Source organism: Hyla sarda, chromosome 6 (genome assembly GCF_029499605.1).
Source record: "Hyla sarda isolate aHylSar1 chromosome 6, aHylSar1.hap1, whole genome shotgun sequence".
Classification (NCBI taxonomy): domain Eukaryota; kingdom Metazoa; phylum Chordata; class Amphibia; order Anura; family Hylidae; genus Hyla; species Hyla sarda.
Window position 1 is genome coordinate 63,295,651 of NC_079194.1, and position 24,810 is coordinate 63,320,460.

General features: G+C 43.7%; 1 protein-coding gene across 8 annotated transcripts in view; it reads right to left on the minus strand.

Annotated features, from left to right (window-relative positions):
- MAFF (MAF bZIP transcription factor F) overlaps positions 1-24,810 on the minus strand; it is a 53,670-nt gene that overhangs the window by 13,269 nt on the left and 15,591 nt on the right. The window contains exon 2 of one of the 8 annotated variants that reach the window (XM_056523945.1): positions 12,603-12,755. The exons of 3 other annotated variants lie outside the window; for them this stretch is intronic. In XM_056523945.1, the coding sequence (XP_056379920.1) occupies positions 12,603-12,680 (78 nt within the window). In that variant the 5' untranslated portion in view covers positions 12,681-12,755. Of the gene's footprint in view, positions 1-3,801; positions 3,924-4,646; positions 4,662-12,602; positions 12,756-13,226; positions 13,302-24,810 lie in introns of those variants that run through there. 4 more of the 8 variants (XM_056523947.1, XM_056523953.1, XM_056523951.1 and 1 more) reach the window with 4 other exon arrangements.

Below are 24,810 nucleotides of genomic sequence, written 5' to 3' on the forward strand. Positions count from 1 at the left end.
GCGCTCGTCACAGAAGCAGGAAGAAAACAGAAGATCAGGGGACCAGATGGAGCCCAACTGGAGCTGCAGGGGATTGGGCATAGGTAATATGGCTTTTTTTAATTAATTTATTTATTTTTTACAGGGCTCAGCACCATGTTTATTTTTTTTTTTTTACTATAGCCCTTTAAGACTTTGTTACTGGCTACTCTGGATATATCGGTCATGTTGTACAAGGGAGTGACTGCAGGTCAGGTTTACAAACAAGGATGAGTCAGCACAACAGATCGGCTTTCACATGTTACAAAGTTCATAAGGTTGAAAAAAGACCAGAGTCCATCAAGTTCAACCTATAACTCTAATGAGTCCCTACAGAGTTGATCCAGAGGAAGGCAAAAAAAACTCATAATAGAGGTAAAAATTCCTTCCTGACTCCAAATATGGCATCAGAATAAATCCCTGGATCAACGTTCTGTCCCTATAGATCTAATTTGCATTATCAGTGATGTTATTATTCTCCAAAAATGCATCCAGCCCCTTTTGAACTCTCTTACAGAGTTCCTCATGACCACCTCCTCAGACAGAATTCCACAGTCTCACTGCTCTTACAGTAAAGAACCCCCGTCTGTGCTGGTGTAGAAACCTTCTTTCCTCTAGACGTAGAGGATGCCCCCTTGTTATAGATCCAGTCCTGGGTATAAATAGATCATGGGAGAGATCTCTGTATGGCCCCCTGATCTATTTATACATAGTTATTAGGTCTCCCCTAAGCCTTCTTTTTTCTAAACTAAATAACCCTAATTCTGATAATCTTTCTGGGTACTGTAGTCCTCCCATTTCCCGTATTACCCGGGTTGCCCATCTTTGAACCCTCTCCAGCTCCACTATATCTTTCTTGTACACTGGTGCCCAGTACTGTGCACAGTATTCTATGTGTGGTCTGACTAGTGATTTGTACAGTGGTAGAATTATTTCCTTGTCGTGGGCATCTATGCCTCTATTGATGCCCCCCATGATTTTATTTGCCTTGGCAGCAGCTTCCCGACACTGTTCACTACAGCTAAATTTACTATTAACTATGACTCCCAAGTCCTTTCCCATGTCAGTCGTCCCAAGTGTTCTCCCATTTAATACACAATCCCAGCCCGGATTTTTCTTCCTCATGTGCATTACCTTACATTTATCAGTGTTAAACCTCCTCTGCCACTTCCCAGCCCAAACCTCCAACCTATCCAGATCAATTTGTAACAGTGCACTGTCCTCTATAGTGTTTAACGCTTTACAGAGTTTAGAATCATCTGCAAAGATTGCTACTTTACTATTCAACCCCTCTACAAGGTCATTACTGAATATATTCAATAGAACAGGACCCAAGACAGACCCCTGTGGTCCCCACTAGTAACAGTCACCCAATCAGAATAAGTACCATTAATAACCACCCTCTGTTTCCTATCACTGAGCCAGTTACTTACCCACTTGCACACATTGTCCCCCAGCCCCATCCTTCTCATTTTATGTACCAAGCTGTTATGTGGCACCGTATGAAATGCTTTGGAAAAATCCAGATATACGACATCTAGCGATTGCCCCTGGTCCAGTCTGGAGCTCACCTCCTCATAAAAGCTGATCAGGTTAGTTTGACAGGACCGATCCCTCATAAATCCATGCTGATATGGAGTCATACATTTATTTTTATCAATATACTCCAAAATAGCATCTCTTAGAAAACCGTCAAACAATTTACATACAACAGAGGTTAAGCTAACAGGTCTATAATTCCTGGGGTCACCTTTTGACCTCTTTTTAAATATTGGCACCACATTTGCTATGCACCAGTGCCTGTTACTATAGAGTCCTTGAATATTAAAAATAGGAGTCTGTCTATTACATTACTTAACTCCTTTAGAACATGGGGGTGAATGCCATCTGGACCTGGTGATTTGTCTATTTTGATATTTTTGTATGCGGCACTGTACTTCTTCCTGGGTTAGACAGGTGACCTGCACTTCTTCCTGGGGAGTTTACCTTATCTCGCTGTATTTAACCTGGCATTTCATTTTCCTCGGTGAATATAGTGGAGAAGAATTTGTTTACTTTATTTGCTTTTTCCTGATCCCCATCTATCATTTCTTCCTCATCATTTTTTAAAGGGCCTACACTTTCATTTTTGATCTTTTTGCTATTTTTATATGACTGCAGATCTTGGACATACTACATATATCTGTTTAATCTGTGCCTTATGCATTGGTGCTCAGTTCTCCAAGTTTTCTTCATTGACAGCCTATCCAAAAGGACCCTAGACCAGCGTGCCTCCAGTGTTGCAAAACACTGCCTCACATAAACGTCAGTTGAATCTGTCGACTTTCACAGGAGCGGCTGACTGCCAAAGGCTTTCCAGGCATGCTGGGAGTTTGAGTTTTGTAACAGCTGGAGGTGACCTGGTTAGGAAACACTGGCCTAAAGTGTATGGCAGCTGTGCAACTCTCAACCAACTGACTATGTTGGACTTCATCTGCCCGACCCTGCTGTTGGGGGAGAGATAAGCCACCGCCTGAGCTGTCTGGCTGGCTGCAGCTTATCGCTCCCCATAGAGAACACTCATGTGAGTGATGTGGCCTATTCACTTAAAAGGGGTATTCCATTAAAAAATAATAATAATAATTTTCATATCAACTGGCTCCAGAAAGTTAAACAGATTTGAAAATGACTTCTATTAAAACAGTGCTCTCTCCTGACACCCATATCTATCTTAGGAACTGTCCAGACTAGTAGCAAATCCCCATAGCAAATCTCTCCTACTCTGGACAGTTCCTGAGACAGACAGAGATGTCAGCAGAGAGCACTGTTGCCAGACAGAAAACAACAACTCAACTTCAGCAGCTGATAAGTACTAGAAGGATTAAGATTTTTTTAATAGAAATAATTTTCAAATCTGTTTAACTTTCTGGAGCCAGTGGCTATAAAAACTTATTTTTTCATGGAATACCCCTTTAATACTAGGTACAGTGCCATATACTGGGTAGCGACTGTACCTTATATTGAAGTCATAAAATTCGGCTTCTACCCAGCTGGCCCTGTGCATAGAATCCAACACCTACCAAATGGATATTGATGGCGTATCCAGTGCTCATATTAACAGTGCCGAAAAATTGTCTGGAATACCTTCAGTTTGTTTTCAATTGTCTGGAATACCTTCAAACAAATTGGGAATGAAGAGAGATTGGCTGGGAACAGAGGTTATTTTAGGGGATCTAAGTAAAATCAAAAAGGGACGGGAATTATTTAATCATATCTTTATGCTAGCTAAGGTAGTGATCTTGAGAGGACTTTTTGGGAATAGTGGACCAAATATAATAGAATGGTGTAGGTTGGTCCAAAATGTTCAAAAGGTATGAAAAATGGCGTTGTGGTAATTCCAAAAAAAGGTCTAAATAAACACAGACGGGGAGATTTATCAAAACCTGCCCAGAGGAAAAGTTGCCCATAGCAACCAATCAGATAGCTCCTTTCATTTTGCAGAGGCCTTGTTAAAAATGAAAGAAGCGATCTGATTGGTTGCTATGGTCAACTGGGCAACTTCTCCTCTGCACAGGGTTTGATAAATCTCCCCCAGAGTGATCTGAATAGAGTGGGTGGAGAAGTAGGGTGAATAGTTTATTAATATATTTTTGTTTTACATTATTTATTTATTTTTTCTTCTCTCCTTCTGACAGGGGTGGGGATTATGATTGTATAATATTTTGGCAATATGTATATGTACTAGTAATACCAATAAAGTATATTTGAAAAAAATAAATAAATAAAACAATGCCGAAAAATTACCCATGTCTGCAGCTATGGTGTGAGCAACAGTGGTGGAGATTATAAAGCCTTCTGAGCTGTCCGTTTTGAGCCATCAGTAACGTATTTTGGGCTAGGACCTGCGGCTGTAATCTGGCCTTTATAAAGACCTGTACAAAGGTAAAGTTGCCCAGTTGCCCATAGCAACCAATCAGCTCGCTTCTTTCATTTTGCAGAGGACTTGTTAAAAATGAAAGAAGCGATCTGATTGGTTGCTATGGGCAACTCAGCAACTTTTCCTCTGAACAGGTTTTGATAAATCTCCCCCTTAGTCCTTATCCTAAAGAGCTCTACTGTAGGGAAAGGCCTTGGCTATAAGTAGTAGGCCGCACCTCTGTGAAAGATCCCCCAATAATCCACTATACACACTTTCAGAAGGGGCATTGATGATAGACAATATATTGAGATTAATACTAGGGATCGACAGATTATCGGTATGGCCGATATTATCGGCCGATAATCACGATTTTGGGCATTATCTGTATCGGCAATTACCTTGCCGATAAGCCGATAATGCCCTGCCCCCCGCACCGCCCCCACCGCGAATATCGGTATAAGTTATCGGCTATCGGCCCTAACCTCCACCGATTATCGGTATTGGCCCTAAAAAAAACTATATCGGTCGATCTCTAATTAATACTAATACCGAGAACTGGAAGTATAATAAACCTATGACAATATGACTGGAGGAACTGTCTTCTAGCAGGTCAGGCTGCCATACCTTCTCCATTATACCGACTCAGTACATAGTTAGTATTTGTCAGACAAAAAGGCAGCTCTCAACTATTGAGGATGATTCATACTATTTTACTTCCTCAAAATGTCACCTGCACGGCTGGAGCTTCCCCATTACGTGTTATGTAACAAAGGAGACCTACACAGGATACCAGACCGATGGTAAAGCAGTAGACCACAGAGTTGGGCAAATAATCATAAGTATACTACTGAGCTAAATACAGTGGTCCCTCTAGTTACAATACGAATTGGTTCCAGGACAACCATTGTATGTTGAAACCATTGTATGTTGAGACCAGAACTCTATGGAAACCTGGTAATTGGTTCGGAAGCCATCAAAATGTCATCCAAATACAGGAAAAAGTGAGGATTAAAGAAAATAAGTAGATAATTAATATAGATAAAGCAAGTCCTTACATATAAAAGAAAGAAAGATCTGCTGGGAGCTGTAATCACTGTCTATGTCAGTGTTTCCCAAGCAGGGAGCCTTCAGCTGTTGTAAAACTACAACTCCCAGCATGCCCGGACAGCCGAAGGCTGTCCGGGCATGCTGAGAGTTGTAGTTTTGCAACAGCTGGGGGCACCCTGCTTGGGAAACACTGGTCTATGTAGAGGACAGGAGCTTCTTCAGGGTCTTGTACAGTACACGCAATGTCCTAAAAAAAAAAAAATTACATGGAGTCGCCCTCACCTGGTGTCCAAAGGAGCAGGTAACCTTGGTACAGGTAAAGTGTAGAGAACATGTAATACCTCCCCGTACTGTAGGGGGCACTACCAGACACCAGTCAGTGCATGCACTTCAGTAATACAGTGGTTTTACCAGTAAAATGCCCATTCTGATTGGTCGGTTCTTTCAGCCATTGACACATTTCATAGATATGGACTGTCCGTAGCATTGTATGTTGAGTCTGGTTTCAACTTACAATGGTCCAGAAAAGACCATTGTATGTTGAAACAATTGTATGTTGAGGCCATTGTAAGTTGAGGGATCACTGTATGGCAATAATTCTATATACTGACATAATACTCACATTTCAGATAGACAGGTCTGGTAGGCCTTCTGTACATATATGCATCATCAATTTTTTTTTTTTTCCCCCCCATTTTCTGCAGCAACGGCGGGAAAATAAAGCCAGAACAGATTCCATTCATTTGATTAGGACAATTCACAATCATCCGGTGTCTCAGTTTGGATGCCGGATGATTGGACTCGCCGGACCGGCACAGACAGGGGGACGTATCTTGCTGCGTTCCCCCATCCAGTGATCACAAACAATGGACGCCGGATGATCCTCTGGCATCAGTTGTGGCAATTTTCGCCGAAGCCGCATATATGTAACGCTAGCCATAGTGGCCGGTGTCAGCTCTTTTGTACACGTTGTGTGGTATACAGTGAAGGGACATTGGGTGTATGGTGTGCACCCATCCCTCTGGGCAAGTTTCAGGAGAACAGTCACCTCCACACCCCAAAAATTTATTATTCGCCAGGAAGGCGCTTACATCACGATTTAGGGGTACAACAGCCAGATACAGAGGGAGAATTTGAAAAGCGTCTGCTGCTGTGTCCCCGCAGCACCTCATTTATTTTAATGTGCCGGACGGAGTGATATGGTAACTCTGGTCCGCTCATTTTTGAAAAGTATCCGTTTTTATTGTTGGACTATAAACTGCAATGTGCTGCGGTTTCAGTCTGGCAATAAAAACTGATACGGTTAAAAAATGAACGTACCGGAGTCACTATATCACTCCGTCCGGGACCTTGAAATGAACGGGGTGCAGCGCGGATCCGGTGGGGATCTGGCAGCAGCCAATCTTTAAATTCTGCCGTATGCCCAAGTCGTGGTGTAAATGGAGCCTTATTTCCATATGTAAATCAATGAAAAATACAGTTTAGATCCTATTTCTTCACAACCCAGAGAACATCTTTATTTCCTTAGGCTTGTTCTTTCATGTACCACCCTTCAATAAATAGTGATTTTGTGTGGGCGACAACCTTTAGTCTTTTAACTGTTAATGTTCTTACTATAATCTGCTCCTCTATAAGCTTTATTATTGATCTCCTGTTGTCAATAGGCTTTTTACTTACATACTCAAATATTGTGGAGAATGACTCGCTGTTTGTAGTTACATTTTGGAAAAGTCAATAAAAATATATAAAAGTGCTGTTCAAATGTACACTGGAACAGTTTAATCCACTTAAAAAAAAACAAAAAAAAAAAAACACATTTAAAAAAAAAAATTACTTTGAATTCTAAACACATGAACTACATCCAGGGAATGAAATAAAACATCGCCAGAGCTTGTAACAAGGGCTATTCCAAAGCCAAAGCTAATATATTGGTATTCCTTTCTGTAACAGCAATGTAAACAACAAAACCGTAAATAAAGCTGCTCTCAAGTTCTCTCCCCAAGCAGGAAGTCCCAGCAGGATCAACATCAGCTGTAATACCTGCAGCCTATAAGATATGTATGCACAACCTTTTCTATCCTTAAAGGGGTAGTCCAGTGGTGAAAAACTTATCCCCTATTCTAAGGATAGGGGATAAGTTTGAGATCGCGGGGGGGTCCGACCGCTGGGGCCCCCTGCGATCTCTCTGTACGGGGGCCAGGCTCTCCGGCCAGATAGCGGGTGTAGACCCCCGCACGAAGTGGCGGCTGACACGCCCCCTCAATACATCGCTATGGCGGAGCAGGAGATTGCCGAAGGCAGCACTCCGGCTCTGCCATAGAGTTGTATTGAGGGGGCGTGTCGGCCGCCGCTTCGTGCGGGGGTCGACACGCCCCCTTCGCGCGGGCTGTCGGGGCCCCGTACAGGAGATCGCCGGGGGCCCCAGCGGTCAGACCCCCCGCGATCTGCAACTTATCCTCTATCCTTAGGATAAGGGATAAGTTGTTCACCACTTGTTCACTACTGGACTACTCCTTTAAAAGGGGTACTCCACTGGAAAACATTTTTTCTTAAATCAACTGGTGCCAGAAAGTTAAACAGATTTGTAAATTACTTCTATTAAAAAAATCTTAATCCTTCCAGTAGTTATCAGCTGCCGTATGATCCACAGGAAGTAGTTTTCTTTTTGAATTTCCTTTCTGCCTGACCACAGTGCTCTCTGCCGACATCTCTGTCCATTTTAGGAACTGTCTAGAGTAGGAGCAAATCCCTATAGCAAACCTATCCTGCTTTGGACAGTTTCTAAAATGGACAGATGTGTCAGCAGGGAGCACTGTGGTCAGGCAGAAAGGAAATTCAAAGAGAAAAGAGCTTCCTGTGGATCACAACAGCAGCAGATAAATATTGGAAGGATTATCAGTTTTATCAGCCCAGTGCTGCGCTGTCCCCCACATAATCGGGGGACTAATCATATGTCACCCGTGAGCGCTTCTCTCCCACCCCCCCTGGGGATGAGAACGTCACAGAGCCATAAGCCTATCACCGGCCACAGCCATGTCCCGCCTCAGCCGGTGATAGGCTGAGCGCACTGTCATGTAAGAAGCCGGCCGGCTCCTTACATGACAGTGCGCTCAGCCTATCACTGGCCGAGGCAGGTCAGGGCTTCGGCCGGTGATTGGTTGACAGCTCTGTGGCGTTGCCATCCCCAGGAAGCAGCAAGAGCAGCGGAGGGACAGTGAGGCCGGGTCCGGAGCAACGGGGGAACGTAGGAAGAAGGGGAGTTAAAGTTTTTTTTTTTTTTTTATATTTGCAGCCCGGGCACAGGAATACAGAGTACAGCACAGCGGCTGATAATTATTTGGCAGGGGTGGAGACAAGCAGCGCTCACGGGTGACATATGGATAAGCTGTGCCCATCACATGATGATTGGGGGGGGGGGGGGGGGTGTAAATACCGTGGAACCGCCATAATTTACAAAAATACCGTGATACACATTTTTGGTCATATCGCCCAGCTCTACTCCTGGCTCGAGCCTGCTCCATACTCGGCGGCCCCCGGCTGATTTCAGTAGCCGGAGGCCGCCGCTAAAAGCCCAGCATGCAGAGATCGCTATGGCCGGCTATTAACCCTTAAGATCATCAGGTGTCTAAAGGGATCTTTTAACCATCCCTGGTAGTCTAGCGGGGTGGATCGCCCCCTGCAGCGCAATCGTGATCCACTGTGGAGGTAGCTGGAGGGCTTACCTCTGCATTCATAGCTGCCCCCCATAGATCTGCATTTGATTGAGCCTGCCTTGTGTAGGATCAAGAAAATGAACACAGATCAATGGAGTTCAATAGAACTGCATTGATCTGTATGAGGAATCTAAATGATACCTCCTTAAAGAAGTGTATTTAAAAAAAACGCTTCATAAAAGTTTAACCCCTTGGGGACGGAGGGTTTTTCCATTTTTTGCACTTTCGTTTTTTCCTCCTTACCTTTTAAAAATCATAACCCTTTCAATTTTACACCTAAATGGCTTATTTTTTGTGCCACCAATTCTACTTTGCAATGACATCAGTCATTTTACCCAAGAATCTACGGCGAAACGGGAAAAAAAAATAATTGTGCGACAAAATTGAAGAAAAACGCCATTTTGTAACTTTTGGGGGCTTCAATATCTATGTAGTAGATTTTTCTGGAAAAATGACACCTTATAATTATTCTGTAGGTCCATACAATTAAAATGATACCCTACTTATATAGGTTTGATTTTGTCGTACTTCTGGAAAAAATCATAACTTCATGCAGAAAAATTTATACGTTTAAAATTGTCATCTTCTGACCCCTATAACTTTTTTATTTTTCCACTTTTTTAGCGGTACCATTTTTGCATTGATCAGACTTTTTGGATCACTTTTATATTCATTTTTTCATGATATAAAAAGTGACCAAAAATGCGCTATTTTGGACTTAGGAATTTTTTTGCACGTACGCCATTAACAGTGCAGTTTAATTAACAATATATTTTTATCATTCGGACATTTCCGCACGTGGCGATACATGTTTAATTTTATTTACACTTTTTTTTTATGGGAAAAGAGGGGCGATTCAAACTTTTATTAGGAAAGGGGTTAAATGATCTTTATAACATTGCACACACTGATCTTTTGCATTGATCAATGGTTTCTCATAGGAAACCATTGATCAATGATTCTGCCGCTTGACTGCTCATGCCTGGATTTCAGGCACTGAGCAATCATTTGGCGATCGGACAGCGAAGAGGAAGGTGGGGGGACCCTCCTGCTGTCCTACAGCTGTTCGGGATGCCACGATTTCGCCGCAGCGATCCCAAACAGCCCACTGAGCTAGCAGGGAGCAGTTTACTTTCATTTTAGATGTGGCGTTCAACTTTGAACGCCACGTCTAAAGGGTTAATAGAACGCGGCACCCATACTAAAAAGGTCATATCACCCCCTTTTCCATATAAAAATATGTACCAAATCACAGAATTGCGTTTTCATGTTTATAACATCATATCCCAGAAAATAAATGTAAATAGATAAATGTAAAAAAAAAAAAAAAAAAAAAAAAAAGGGTTCGAAAAGTCCTATCAATACCAAAATGGTACCGATACAAACAGCATATTACGGCCCAAAACATGAGCCCTCATACAGCCCAGTATACGGAAAAATAAAAATATTACAGGGGTCAGGGATTTTTTTGTTTTGTTACAAAGTTATAAAAAAAAATTTAATTATTAAAACGTGACGGAAACGAAACAAATTTTTTCCCTGTGCTCTTACGTCCAAGTAACGCGAGAGCCTGCGGGCACATGAGCGCTCTGCGCTTGTAGCAGGGTGCTGAAATTTTTAAACAGTTTGAAGTGTTCTCATTGTGCCAAAGCCTCCTAAGGAAGCGCCCTACAGCGAAACGTGCATTGGGGTAGGTGCATGGGTCTGGCCTCACACATGCCATGTACTTAGAGTGCGTTTCGCTTTGCCTTTTTGAATTCATATGTTAATTTCTTTTTCCTGGTGATATTACATGTGCGGTCTACTTTCCTGCAGTTATATACTGTTGTGCATCTGTATGCCTTAAAGAGGTATTCCGGTTATAGACATCTTATCCCCTATCTAAAGTATAGGGGATAAGATGTCTGATCTTGGGGGGCCCACCGTGATCTCCATGCAGCACACCGCATTCTGTGCCGGGCTGATGCTCCAATTTCAGAAACCTCTGAGTTTCCGGGATTGGAGATGTGATGTCACGCCATACCTCTCAATTCATGTCTATGGGAGGGGGCGTGGCGTCACAAGAGGGTGTAGCGTGATCTCACGTCTCCAATCCTGGAAACTCAGAGGTTTCTGAGATTGGAGCAGCAGCCCAGCACTGAATGCCAGGTACTGCATCGAGATCCTTTGGGGTCCTAGCGGTGGCCCCCCCCCCCCACGATCAGACATCTTATCCCCTATACTTTGGATAGGAGATGAGATATCTATGGCCGATACACCCCTTTAAGTCTTAGGATGTTTATTGGTTCCATGCATATTTTCCAAAATGTGTGCTGTTTGCCTTTCTTGTGATTTCATGTGATCATCTCAATATTTTGACTTTGTGTTAACAAAGGCTATTTTGTTTCATTTCTATTTTGTAAGTATTTTTATTGTGCCAAAAGTAGTGAAACATAATAATTGAAAACAAATTTCAATAAAGAACAACGTTACGATGTCATATATGCCATTTGGTGAATTCAGTAGAAACAAAATAAATAAAACCCTAATTGTTAAGTTATAGGTACCCAAAATACAACCCATCCATAAAAAATAAAAATAAAAATAAGCCAGACTTTTTTTTGATAATGCCTATGAAAAGGTTATGGATCTTTGTAAGTAACAATGAAAAATCGAAAAGAAAAAAAAATAATAATAATTTGCTTAGGTGATTAAAATATCGACCTGGTCCCCAAAGGGTTAAAACACACTTTCCTCTTCCAAAAATGTCTGACGTTGGCAAAACGCTTCCGTTGTGAGTGGGAACTTGGTATGCTTGACAGAGGAAGGGTCGGTGGACAAAAATAAAATAAAATTAATTAAATAAAAATAAAAAAGTGTTTAGCAGAACCTTAAAGGAGTACTCCGGCGCGCACTTTTTTCCTTTTATCCCGTCCGGGCTGCAAAATAAAAGAAAACACACTTTCTCTTACCTGCCAACGAGCCCCCGGAGCTCCGGTACACTCTGGTACAGGTGTTCGGTCCCTGGGCTGTATTCTTCTTACTTCCTGTTAGCCCGGCACGTCACACGGAGCTTCAGCCTATCACTGGCCGAGGCGGGACATCGCTGCGGCCGGTGATAGGCTGAAGCTCTGTGTGACGTGCCAGGCTAACAGGAAGAAGAATACAGCCCGGGGACCGAACACCTGTACCGGAGCACCAGGGGAGCGTATGCAGGTAAGAGAAAGTGTGTTTTCTTTTATTTTGCAGCCTGGATGGGATAAAAGGAAAAAAGTGTACGCGGGAGTACTCCTTTAAAGAGTTATGGTCATTAAAAACAACTTTTGACATGTTGATTGGACCTGTCAAAAGTTGTTGATCACACCGGGTCTCACTCTTTAGACGCGATGTGATCACAAGTTATTATCTGGGGAAGCGGGCGGCATTGTGCTCCACTCCTCGGACAGTGGATCCGCCCATTTCTCTGCATAGTAGTCCATCACAGGTTCCGCCATGTTTGATAGAAAGAATAAACACAGTATGCAGCACAATTCATTCTGTAAAAACAAACACCACTGTAGAACCCAATGAAGACAGTTATGAATCAATATAAGTCCGTCGGTCGCTGATGGTGTATGGATACGCCACAGCTTGAATTCATTCGTTTCGCTCTACTTTGTTGTGGTGCCATTTTTTGGACCTAGGCGATTTTAGCATGTACCTGGCAGACAGTAATGGACATGCTTAGGAAGGATCTGCGCTTGTCTTGGGGTTAAATGGCTATGTTTTGAGATTACCATAACGCTGTGGCCATCTTTTTGTGAACTGGCTATTTCCTGTTGGAGTTTCTTCCCTGCAACTACAAGTCCCATGATTCCTTGTCTGTCAGTGTGAGGTCACTTTTCTCCCTCCCACACATTGAAACACATCTGTGATCCTTTCCATGCAATAGACCAGTGTTTACTAACCAAAGTGCCTCTAGTTGTTGCAAAACTACGATTCCTTGCAGAACAATCTCCCTCTCGACCAGCGGTCGCTCCACCCATTAAAGCAGGACAGGCTCCCTCTGATCGCCTCCCTAGTGATGTAATGTCTCGGGCCGCACTGCAACCTGAGAAAACCTGAGACGACACTAATTTTGTATGCTGTTAAAAATAAACACTGGGGCAAAAATCACAGAAGAATTAAGAGACCAACATCAAACACAGGTACAGACACTATATTATGAACTAAACTAACTTTACAGCCCCCGTGGCACAGTCAAATAAAAAAAATAAATAAATCCAGATTACCCTTTTAACTTATGTAGGGTTTAAGTCACTGGTAGTCAATATTAACGTACCACAAAACCCCTTTAATGCAGTGTTTTCCAACCAGAGTGCCTCCAGCTGTTGCAAAACTACAACTCCCAGCATGCCCGGACAGCCGAAGGCTGTTCGGGCATGCTGGGAGTTGTAGTTTTGCAACAGCTGGAGGCACCCTGGTTGGAAAATACTGCCTTTACTGTAACCTTTTATGAACAGAACTATATTTTGTAATTAAAGAGACCTAGAGATCTATAATGGTCAGACCCCCCCCCCTATAATCCAAACCTGTGGTGGCGTCTTCCTGGCAGTATTTTGCCATCTCATCCTACACCTGTACCGTGCCCGTATTTCCTGCCTCCTCTCACATGAGCGGGATGGTCACCGCTCCGTGACTAAACATTAACTTACCAACAGAAAGGTTATAAATTCCTTTTTCTAGAAAGGAAGTTACCAGACCAGAGGAAGAAACGAAAACTACAGAGTATGCGGAAGTATCTCTAAAAAGAATGCTTGCTGATACAGTTGTGCTCAAAAGTTTGCATACCCTGGAAGGCATTGTGGAATTTTGGCATTGATAAAAAAAAAAAAAAAAAAAAACAAAAACAAAAACAAAAAAAAAAAAACACACACACACACACACACACACACACAGACATACACAGACAGACCGACACACACATCATGACTGATCATGTAAGAAACAAAACAAACCCAAAAACAGTCTATTTAAAGTGCACCTGTCAAAAAAAACAAAAAACAAACAGACATGTCAAAAGTTTTTAATCTGTTGGGGTTCCAGTGCTGAGACCCCCACCGATCAGGAGAACGAGTGGGAAAAGTGCACAGTAGCTCTATTATAAGTCTAAGGGGCCGCGAGACAAAGATTTCAGATAGTTGGGGAGTAAAGTGCGCTACCGCGTGTTTATCCCCATTTATTCCCGTGATCGGTGGGGGGGTCTCAGCACTGGGACCCTGAATGATAAAAGTGTCTCTGGCATGTCAAAAGTTTATTTATTTTTTTATATATAAAAGACAGGTACACTTAACATGTCATATACATAGTTGTTTGGCTCGTATTCTAAATCGTAGCACAAAAAAAAATAAAAAATAAAAAACACCCAAATGACCCGGATTAAAAGTTTACATACCCTTAAACATTTGACCTCTTGGGCAGGGTTCACATGGGTGGAATATCTGCATGGACATTGATTGATATCAATGAGATTCTGCGGCACTGTTCATACCGCAGAATTTCTGCCGCGAAAATTCTGATTCTGAAATCCACAGAAAGAATAGACATGTCTACATTTGTTTTCCGTGCAGACATTCCACACATTTTCCGACTGAGTGAACATAGGTTAAAATGGTGATTTAAAAAGGTTAATTTGGTGGATTTTTAAATTGCAATAAGTGTCTGTGTATTGATATTTGTTGTAAGTTTAAGAATCAATGCGTTTTTTTCCCTCATTTATTTACTATTCCTCTCATTCGTGTTTTATTTCTTTGGCGCACGGTGGATTTTTTGAAACATGCAGGAAAAATAATCAATCATTCTAATTTGCATTCCAAATGGATAATTGTACACACAATTTAACCTGTTGAGGACCAAAGGCATACCTGTATGCCCTGGTCCCGTCACTGGGGTTTGAAGTGTGTTCACGAGCTGAGTACGCTCAAAACCCCGCAAGTCCCAACGGCTATCACCAGCCAGGACCCAGGGTTAATGCTGGGCACCGGCGATCGGGCCGACACCTGGCATTAACCCTTTAGACGTCATAATCAAAGTTGATCGCGGCATCTAAAACTAAAGTAAAAGTATCCCGGCAGCTCAGCGGAGCTGATCAGGACCATCGCGGTGAAACCACAATGTCCTGATCAGCTGAGTGGACGGCAGGAGGGCTCATACCTGCCTCCTCACCGTCCGATCGTTTGTCTGATGCTTCCAGCAGAGCAAAGATAACACTGATCAATGCTATTCTATGGCATAGCACTGAAGAGTGTATGCGATCAAAAGATCGCATGTTATAGCCCCTATGGGGCTAAAAAAGTGTTAAAGTTAATAAAAGATAGTTAACCCCTTCCTAATAAAAGTTTGTATCCTCCCCCCCTTGCGGAAAACCTCAATGTCCTGATCAGCAGAATGTCCCCAGCAGCGGGACCCCCTCGATCAGACATCTTATTCTCTATCCTTTGGATAGAGGATAAGATGACTAGGGGCGGAGTACCCCTTTAAGGCCAAAATGGGCTTGGTCTTTAAAGGGGTTAACTAGAAAACTTAGTATCATGCAAAATCACTAAGGCTAGGTTCACACTGCGGAATCTCCGGGCAGAAAATTTCCGCCCGGAGATTCCGAATGCGGACACTGCTGTCTCCAATAGACTGCAATGTGTTCCGTGAGTATTTCCGCCTGAAGAATGAGCAACGCGGAAATTTCTAAGCGGATTTTCCATTCACAAATTCCGAAGTGTGAATTTGTGAACGGAAACCCATTCACTACACTATACATTTTAGCAAGCGGAATTTCCGCCTGCAATTTCAAAGAGGAATTGCAGGCGGAAATTCCGTAGTCTGAACCTAGTCTTACATGGATGCACTGAGCAGGTAAGATACTGAGCCATGGGGAGCAGGAAAGAACTGTCAAACGACAAAGTTGTGCAACTTTATAAAGACGGAAAAGGATATAAAAACCATATCCAAAGCCTTGAAAACGTATTAATAAGTAGAATCTTCAGGGATCTCTTCATTCCAAACCAAAATCAGGTAGACCAAGAAAGATTTCAGCCACAACTGCCAGAAGAATTGTTCAGAATACAACGAAACCCCTACCCCCCCCCCCCCCCCCCCCAGATAACCCCAGGAGAAATACAAGATGCTTTAGAAAAAGACACTGGCCCTGATTTACTATTGTAAACCCAAATTGTTTTGGTCGTGTTGTGCACCAGATTCTGCCACACTGCGTCAGAAGTTCTGTCTGCACCAGAATTTGCACCAGAATTGAAAAAAAAACCCGACTAGCTCTCTGAGAAAACCCTAAAAAAGTATCTGGGAAAAGTAGGTGCAGCCGCCGAAAAGGGGGAACGTTGCCATCATTTTCACAAAAACCCAACATGTTTACTAAGGTTTCCACAGAAAATGTGGTGGAATTGAGCTGAGGAAAACCCGATAGATCAGAGCATGTGTAAAAAAAAATTTTTTAATAGAAGTGGTTTACAAATCTGTTTAACTTCCTGGCACCAGTTGATTTAAAAATAAATAAATAAATAAAGAAAACGTTTTCCACGGGAGTACCCCTTTAACCCCTTCAGGACGGAGCCCATTTTATACCTTAAGGACCAGAGCGTTTTTTGCACATCTGACCACTGTCACTTTAAACATTAATAACTCTGGAATGCTTTTAGTTATCATTCTGATTCCGAGATTGTTTTTTCGTGACATATTCTACTTTAACATAGTGGTAAATTTTTGTCGATACTTGCATCCTTTCTTGGTGAAAAATCTGTAAATTTGATGAAAAATTAGAAAATTTTGCATTTTTCTAACTTTGAAGCTCTCTGCTTGTAAGGAAAATGGATATTACGAATACATTTTTTTTTGATTCACATATACAATATGTCTACTTTATGTTTGCATCATAAAATTGATGAGTTTTTACTTTTTGAAGACACCAGAGGGCTTCAACGGTCAGCAGCAATTTTCCGATTTTTCACAAAATTTTCAAACTCAGTATTTTTCAGGGACCAGTTCAGGTTTGAAGTGGATTTGAAGGGTCTTCATATTAGAAATACCCCACAAAAGACCCCATTATAAAAACTACACCCCCCAAAGTATTCAAAATGACATTCAGTAAGTGTTTTAACCCTTTAGGTGTTTCACACGAATAGCAGCAAAGTGAAGGAGAAAATTCACAATCTTCATTTTTTACACTTACATGTTCTTGTAGACCCAATTTTTTATTTTTACAAGGGGTAAAAGGACAAAAATTTTACTTGTATTTGTAGCCCAATTTCTCTTGAGTAAGCACATACCTCATATGTCTACGTAAAGTGTTCGGCGGGCGCAGTAGAGGGCTCAGAAGGGAAGGAGCGACAAGGGGATTTTGTAGAGTACGTTTTTCTGAAATGGTTTTTGGGGGGCATGACACCTTTAGGAAGCCCTTATGGTGCCAGAACAGCAAAAAAAAAAAAACACATGGCATACCATTTTGGAAACTAGACCCCTCGAGGAATGTAACATGGGATAAAGTGAACCTTAATACCCCACAGGTGTTTCACGACTTTTGCAAATGTAAAAAAAAATAAAAAAATTTTACCTAAAATGCTTGTTTTCCCAAAAATGTTTAATTTTTAAAAAGGGTAATAGCAGAAAATACCCCTAAAAATTTGAAGCCCAATTTCTCCTGATTCAAAAAACACCCCATATGGGGGTGAAAAGTGCTCTGCTGGCGCACTACAGGTCTCAGAAGAGAAGGAGTCACATTTGGCTTTTTGAAAGCAAATTTTGCTCTGGGGGCATGCCGCATTTAGGAAGCCCCTATGGTGCCAGGACAGCAAAAAAAAAAAAAAAACCCACATGGCATATCATTTTGGAAACTAGACCCCTCGGGGAACGTAACAAGGGGTTAAGTGAACCTTTATACCCCACAGGTGTTTCACGACTTTTGCATATGTAAAAAAAAAAAAAAAAAAAAAAATTTTTTTTACCTAAAATGCTTGTTTTCCCAAAAATTTTACATTTTTAAAAAGGGTAAAAGCAGAAAATACCCCCCAAAATTTGTAACACAATTTCTCCCGAGTACGGCGATACCCCATATGTGGCCCTAAACTGTTGCCTTGAAATACGACAGGGCTCCAAAGTGAGAGCGCCATGCGCATTTGAGGCCTAAATTAGGGACTTGCATAGGGGTGGACATAGGGGAATTCTATGCCAGTGATTCCCAAACAGGGTGTCTCCAGCTGTTGCAAAACTCCCAGCATGCCTGGACAGTCAACGGCTGTCCGACAATACTGGGAGTTGTTTTGCAACAGCTGGAGGCTCCGTTCTGGAAACAGTGGCGTACCAGACGTTTTTCATTTTTATTGGGGAGGGGAGGGGGGCTGTGTAGGGGTATGTGTATATGTAGTGTTTTTTACTTTTTATTTAATTTTTTGTGTTAGTGTAGTGTAGTGTTTTTAGGGTACAGTCGCACGGGCTCACAGTAGTTTCTCACTGGCAGTTTGAGCTGCAGCAGAAAGTTTGCGGCAGCTCAAACTTGCAGCCAGATACTTACTGTAATCCTCCGCCCATGTGAGTGTACCCTGTACGTTCACATTGGGGGGGGGACATCCAGCTGTTGCATAACTACAACTCCCAGCATGCCTGTTGGCTGTCGGTGACTGCTGAGAGTTGTAGTTTTGCAACAACTGTAGGCACACTGGTTATGTATCACTGAGTTTGTGACCTAACTCAGTGTTTCACAACCAGTGTGCCTCCAGCTGTTGCAAAACTACAACTCCCAGCATGTACGGTGCATGGTGTACGGTGACTGCTGAGAGTTGTAGTTTGCAACAGCTGGAGGCACACCGGTCGTGAAACACTGAGTTAGGTAAAAAAAAATGAGTTTCACAACCAGTGTGCCTTCAGCTGTTGCAAAACTACAACTCTCAGCAGTCACCGACAGCCAACGGGCATGCTGGGAGTTGTAGTTATGCAACCAGAAGATGCACCACTACAACTCCCAGCATGCACTTTAGCTGTTTGTGCAAGCTGGGAGTTGTAGTTATACAACAGCTGAAGGTACACTTTTCCATAGAAAAAATGTGCCTCCAGCTGTTGCAAAACCATAAGTCCCAGCATGCCCATAAGGGAATGCTGGGAGTTGTGGTGGTCTGCCTCCTGCTGTTGCATAACTACAGCTCCCAGCATGCCCTTGTTGCATGCTGGGAGCTGTTGCTAAGCAACAGCAGGAGGCTGTCACTCACCTCCAACGATCCACGCCGGAGAGTCAGTCCCTCGTCGTCGCCGCTGCTCCTCGGGCCCCGATCCCAACATTGACGCCGGGTATCGGGGTCCCCAGCACCCGGGGTGCACGTCCCGCACCCGCTCACGTCCTCCGGAAGAGGGGCGGAGCGGGTGCGGGAGTGACACCCGCAGCAGGCGCCCTGATTGGTCGGCCGACGAATCAGGGCGATCGTGAGGTGGCACCAGTGCCACCTCACCCCTGCAGGCTCTGGCTGTTCGGGGCCGTCAGAGACGGCCCCGAACAGCCAGTAATTCCGGGTCACCGGGTCACTGGAGACCCGATTGACCCGGAATCGCCGCAGATCGCTGGACTGAATTGTCCAGCGATCTGCGGCGATCGCCGACATGGGGGGGCATAATGACCCCCCTGGGCGATATGCCGGGATGCCTGCTGATCGATTTCAGCAGGCATCCAGCTCCGGTCCCCAACCGGCTAGCGGTGGGGGCTGGAATTCCCACGGGCGTATGGATACGCCCTCGGTCCTTAAGGACTCGGGATGCAGGGCGTATCCATACGCCCTATGTCCTGAAGAGGTTAAGTGACTTTGAACTTGGCATGGTCTGAATATTTCAGAAACTGCTAGGATTTTCACACAAACATTTGTAGCAAAGTCTACCCCAAAAAAGTGGCCAGTGAGTGTATATACCAGTGTTTCCCAACCAGGGTGCCTCCAACTGTTGCAAAACTACAACCCCCAGCATGCCCAGACAGCCTTTGGCTGTCTGGGCATGCTGAGAGTTGTAGTTTTGCAACAGCTGGAGACACACCGGTTAGGAAACACTGGTATATACATATATTTGTGACATTGCCCCTAAGACAATGTTCCCCAACCTGTGGCTCTCCAGCTGTTGCGAAACTATACATCCCCATCATGCGTATGATGGGAATTGTAGTTCTGCAACAGGTGGAGAGCCACACATTTGGGAAAAGTGAAAAGTTTTTAAATAGAAGTAATTTACAAATCTGTTTAACTTTTTGGCACCAGTTGATTTAAAAAAAACATTTTTCCACTGGAGTACCCCTTTTACCTTCAGCTTCCTATATGACTAAGACTAGGTTCACATTTGACCCGTTCAGGGTCCGATTGCCTCTTTTTAGCCGAACGAACCCTAAAACGGGTCAGATGCAAACGGCCACTGCCAGTCCCTAAGGACCCCATTCACTTGCATGGGGTCAGTCCAGGGCTCAAGTCATAGTTAGTATGGTCGAAAAAAGACATACGTCCATGAAGGGGACAAGTCCTGCAGGAACGTGTGGGAACTGAGTTCCTGCACTTTTTCCACAGCAGGAACACCATTCCCATTAGTAGAAGTCCTGCAGGGCCAGCCCTTGAGTGGAAGAGTTCCCACACTTTTTTCCCCCAGGACTTGACCCCTGGGGTCCATCTGTGTTTCGGTAATTTTACAGGAGTTTTGATTGCACTACTTTTTTTTCTTCGCTAAACTTGACGAAACTGCCGACGGGGCTCCATATAACGGAGCCAGACAGTAGTGTGAACGAGGCCCGGGTTTGTAAAACATTCTCTTTTTCAACATAATTTCAGGATATTTTTGAGGGCACTTAGGGGACACAGACCCGAATTCAAACAGCTTCTAGACAATTCTTACTACTTGGTAAAACAATAAAACGATGTGACAACCGCTATGATGTATTCTTGGCTCTAGGGTAATGGTCTCCAAACTGTGTCCCTCCAGCTGTTGCAAAACTACAACTCCCAGCATGCCCGGATAATCATTGGTAAACAAACTCTTGTAGGCAACATGTGACTGCCATAGCCAATAAGTGGCCTCGTCAGTGAAGCTCCATACTCAGGAGTACAGAGCATCACATGGCAAAGCTTTTGATTCGCTTCGGCAGTCAGGTGACACCGGAGCACCAACCGAAGACATCCGATGCTGAACAGCTGAGGCAGAACAAAGGATCAGTGTGGGAACAGAAGCGAAAGTAAGTAAAAATTGTTATTTTATTTATTTTAATGATGAGGACACTAAGGATGAGAGGACAGTAATAACTGACACACAGGGGGGAGATGAGGGGATAGTAATAACTGACACACTGGAGGGAGATGAGGGGATAGTAATAACTGACACACAGGGGGGAGATGAGGGAATAGTAATAACTGACACTGGAGGGAGATGAGGGGATAGTAATAACTGACACAGGGGGGAGATGAGGGGATAGTAATAACTGACACAGGGGGGAGATGAGGGAATAGTAATAACTGACACTGGAGGGAGATGAGGGGATAGTAATAACTGACACAGGGGGGAGATGAGGGGATAGTAATAACTGACACACAGGGGGGAGATGAGGGAATAGTAATAACTGACACACAGGGGGGAGATGAGGGGATAGTAATAACTGACACACAGGGGGGAGATGAGGGGATAGTAATAACTGACACACAGGGGGGAGATGAGGGAATAGTAATAACTGACACACAGGGGGGAGATGAGGGAATAGTAATAACTGACACACAGGGGGGAGATGAGGGGATAGTAATAACTGACACACAGGGGGGAGATGAGGGGATAGTAATAACTGACACACGGGAAGATGAGGGGATAGTAATAACTGACACAGGGGGGAGATGAGGGAATAGTAATAACTGACACTGGAGGGAGATGAGGGGATAGTAATAACTGACACTGGAGGGAGATGAGGGGATAGTAATAACTGACACAGGGGGGAGATGAGGGGATAGTAATAACTGACACACAGGGGGGAGATGAGGGGATAGTAATAACTGACACAGGGGGGAGATGAGGGAATAGTAATAACTGACACACAGGGGGGAGATGAGGGGATAGTAATAACTGACACACAGGGGGGAGATGAGGGGATAGTAATAACTGACACACGGGAAGATGAGGGAATAGTAATAACTGACACAGGGGGGAGATGAGGGGATAGTAATAACTGACACACAGGGGGGAGATGAGGGGATAGTAATAACTGACACACAGGGGGGAGATGAGGGGAATAGTAATAACTGACACAGGGGGGAGATGAGGGGATAGTAATAACAGACACACTGGAGGGAGATGAGGGGATAGTAATAACTGACACAGGGGGGAGATGAGGGGATAATAATAACTGACACAGGGGGGAGATGAGGGGACAGTAATAACAGACACACGGGGGGGGGGGGATGAGGGGACACTAATGACTATGACACAATGGGGGATGACAGGACACTAATGATTGATCATATGCCATGACATAATGTCCTGTTGCGTAGTAAAGTCACATTATGCGAAGTGTGGCATCCTGGCTCCTAACTTATTTTGCTGGCTCTTAGATTTATAACAAATTTGTTAAGCCCCGTTTTAAGCCCCCCCAGGATTAAAGCAGAACTCCAGATATCAAGGTTCCCTTAATATTGCTAAGAAGCAGAATCTAAGATCCAATAAATTATTGCCTAGCAGAAGGCTGGAGCTCCGCGCCCCACATACAGGGGGATCTCTTAGGAGAGGTTCAGACTACGGAATCTCCGGGCAGAAAATTTCTGCCCGGAGATTCTGAGTGCGGCCAGCGCTGACTGAATTATTCGGCGGTAGGACCGCGCGGACACTGCAGTCTCCAATAGACTGCAATGTGTTCCACGCGGATTTCCGCCTGAAGAAAGAGCAACCCCATTCTTCAGGCAGAAATTTCCAAGCGGATTTTCCGTTCACAAATTCCGAAGTGTGAATTTGTGAACGGAAACCCATTCACTACACTAGACATTTCAGTAAGCGGAATTTCCGCCTGCAATTTCAAACAGGAATTGCAGGCTGAAATTCTGTAGTCTGAACCTAGCCTAAGATTATGGCAGAAAACCTGAGGATCTATGTATTGTAGGAGAAAGAACGAGTAGACCACAGTTTTCAGTCCAAAGTTCGAGGAATTCTGTAAATGACCTGAACATTGGGGGAGATTTATCCAAACCTGTGCTGAGGAAAAGTTGACCAGTTGCCCATAACAACCAATGAAATCGCTTCTTTCACTTTTCAGAGGCCTTTTCAAAAAATAAAAGAAGCAATATGATTGGTTGCTATGGGCAACTCAGCAACTTTTCCTCTGGGCAGGTTTGAAAATTCTCCCCCATAGTTACTAGCTGACTAGAATTGGGGCAGAGTGGGCCATAGGATTAAATGCGTCCGTACGTTACGAAACATCTGGCAGCATGGCACAATACAGGACTGGGCGACATCACTAAGGAAGTTCACTAACTATTTATCAGCTCCTCAAAAAAACTATTACAATAAATTTTATGTGCAAACAAAACTGCAAGAAAATAATGGGATGAGGCCCTTTATGTCTCTCCTTTATTGTCACCTGGAATCGAGTGTTACTATAGGGGGTGCAGAGGTAGCTGTCACACCGGGGCCATGGTCCCCAAGTAGGTTCCAAAGACACCTCTGCCCCATAACAGACCATTATTATAAATGGCACATGGGCCCTGTTACAGATTTTGCATCTGGCCCATAAATTAAAGGGGTATTCCGGGCAAATTTTTTTATCCCGTATCCAAAGGATAGGGGATAAGATGTCTGATCGGGGGGGGGGGGGGGGGGGGGGCCCGCTGCTGGGACCCCTGTGATCTCCACGCAGCACCCGCTTTCTATGCAGGTGCTGAATCTCCAGTTTCGGAAACCTCCGGGTTTCTGGGACTGGGGACGTGACATCATGCCACGCCCCCTCCATTAATGTCTATGGGAGGGGGCGTGGCGGCTGTCACTCCCTCTCCCATAGACATGAATGGAGGGGGCGTGACGTCATGTCCCCAGTCCCAGAAGCCAGGAGGTTTCCGAAACTGGAGATTCAGCACCCGCATTCTATGCAGGGAGATCACGGGGGGGGGTGGGGGGCGGGGAATCAGACATCTTATCCCCTATCCTTTGGATACGGGATAAAATGTTTTTGCCTGGAATACCCCTTTAACCTCTACCTGGAATGAATTAAAGATCAGATTAAACAATCTCCGGAGATTGACTTTACACCATGACAAGAGATATTTTGGCTTCTAGACTTCCGTGTTCATCCTCTACCTGAAGGGTCACTAGTTCAGTGCTGAGTGAGGACTTTCTACCAGCCAGGGGTTTTTACTTTACACTTCCTGTTTTTTATATACACAGACTCATCAATATATTACACCATAACATCAATGGAGACAGGGTATATACATAGGCTGCCAGGACTATATACCAGGTCAGTAGGAGAACATGTCTCCGCCCCAGCGTCACCTCCTACCCTGTACATCCATGAACCGGGCACAGTCACTTTAACCCTCTTAGCAACAATATCAAATATAAAACAACCTATAATGTGTGTCCTAATATACAAGTGAGGTAGTGAGCAAAAACAATGTACAATGCTATGGTATCTGTGTGTGCTATATAAAGAATGTTATTAGATAAAAAAAAAAGTTTTATATATATATAAAAAAAAGCCTATAAAGAAGCGATTGACAAATTGGTTATGAACCTAGGAGCCGGCAAAAAAAGTGAACACATCACGCAATGGGACATCACATGACATCACATGATCAGTCATAAGTATCTCCTCATCTATCCCTGTGTCACAGTCTTTAGTGTCCCCTCATCTATACGTGTCACAGTCATTGGTGTCCCCTAATCTTTATAAATTGCTTAAAAAAGAAACAAGAAAATTCTTCCTCTATAGAGACGGCCGGACAGCTGACGTCCACTGCTCATGTAACACCAGAGCCCCGAGCGCAGGAAGAATGGGAGCGCAGGAACGGAGGCAGAGGTGAGTAAAACAATTGTGTTTTTTTTTTTTTTTTTTTTTTTTTTTTAAGAGATGGACAGCCCCGATTAGAAAGGGCTGACATAAACCCATCATGGCGACCTGAAGCCTCGAATTTG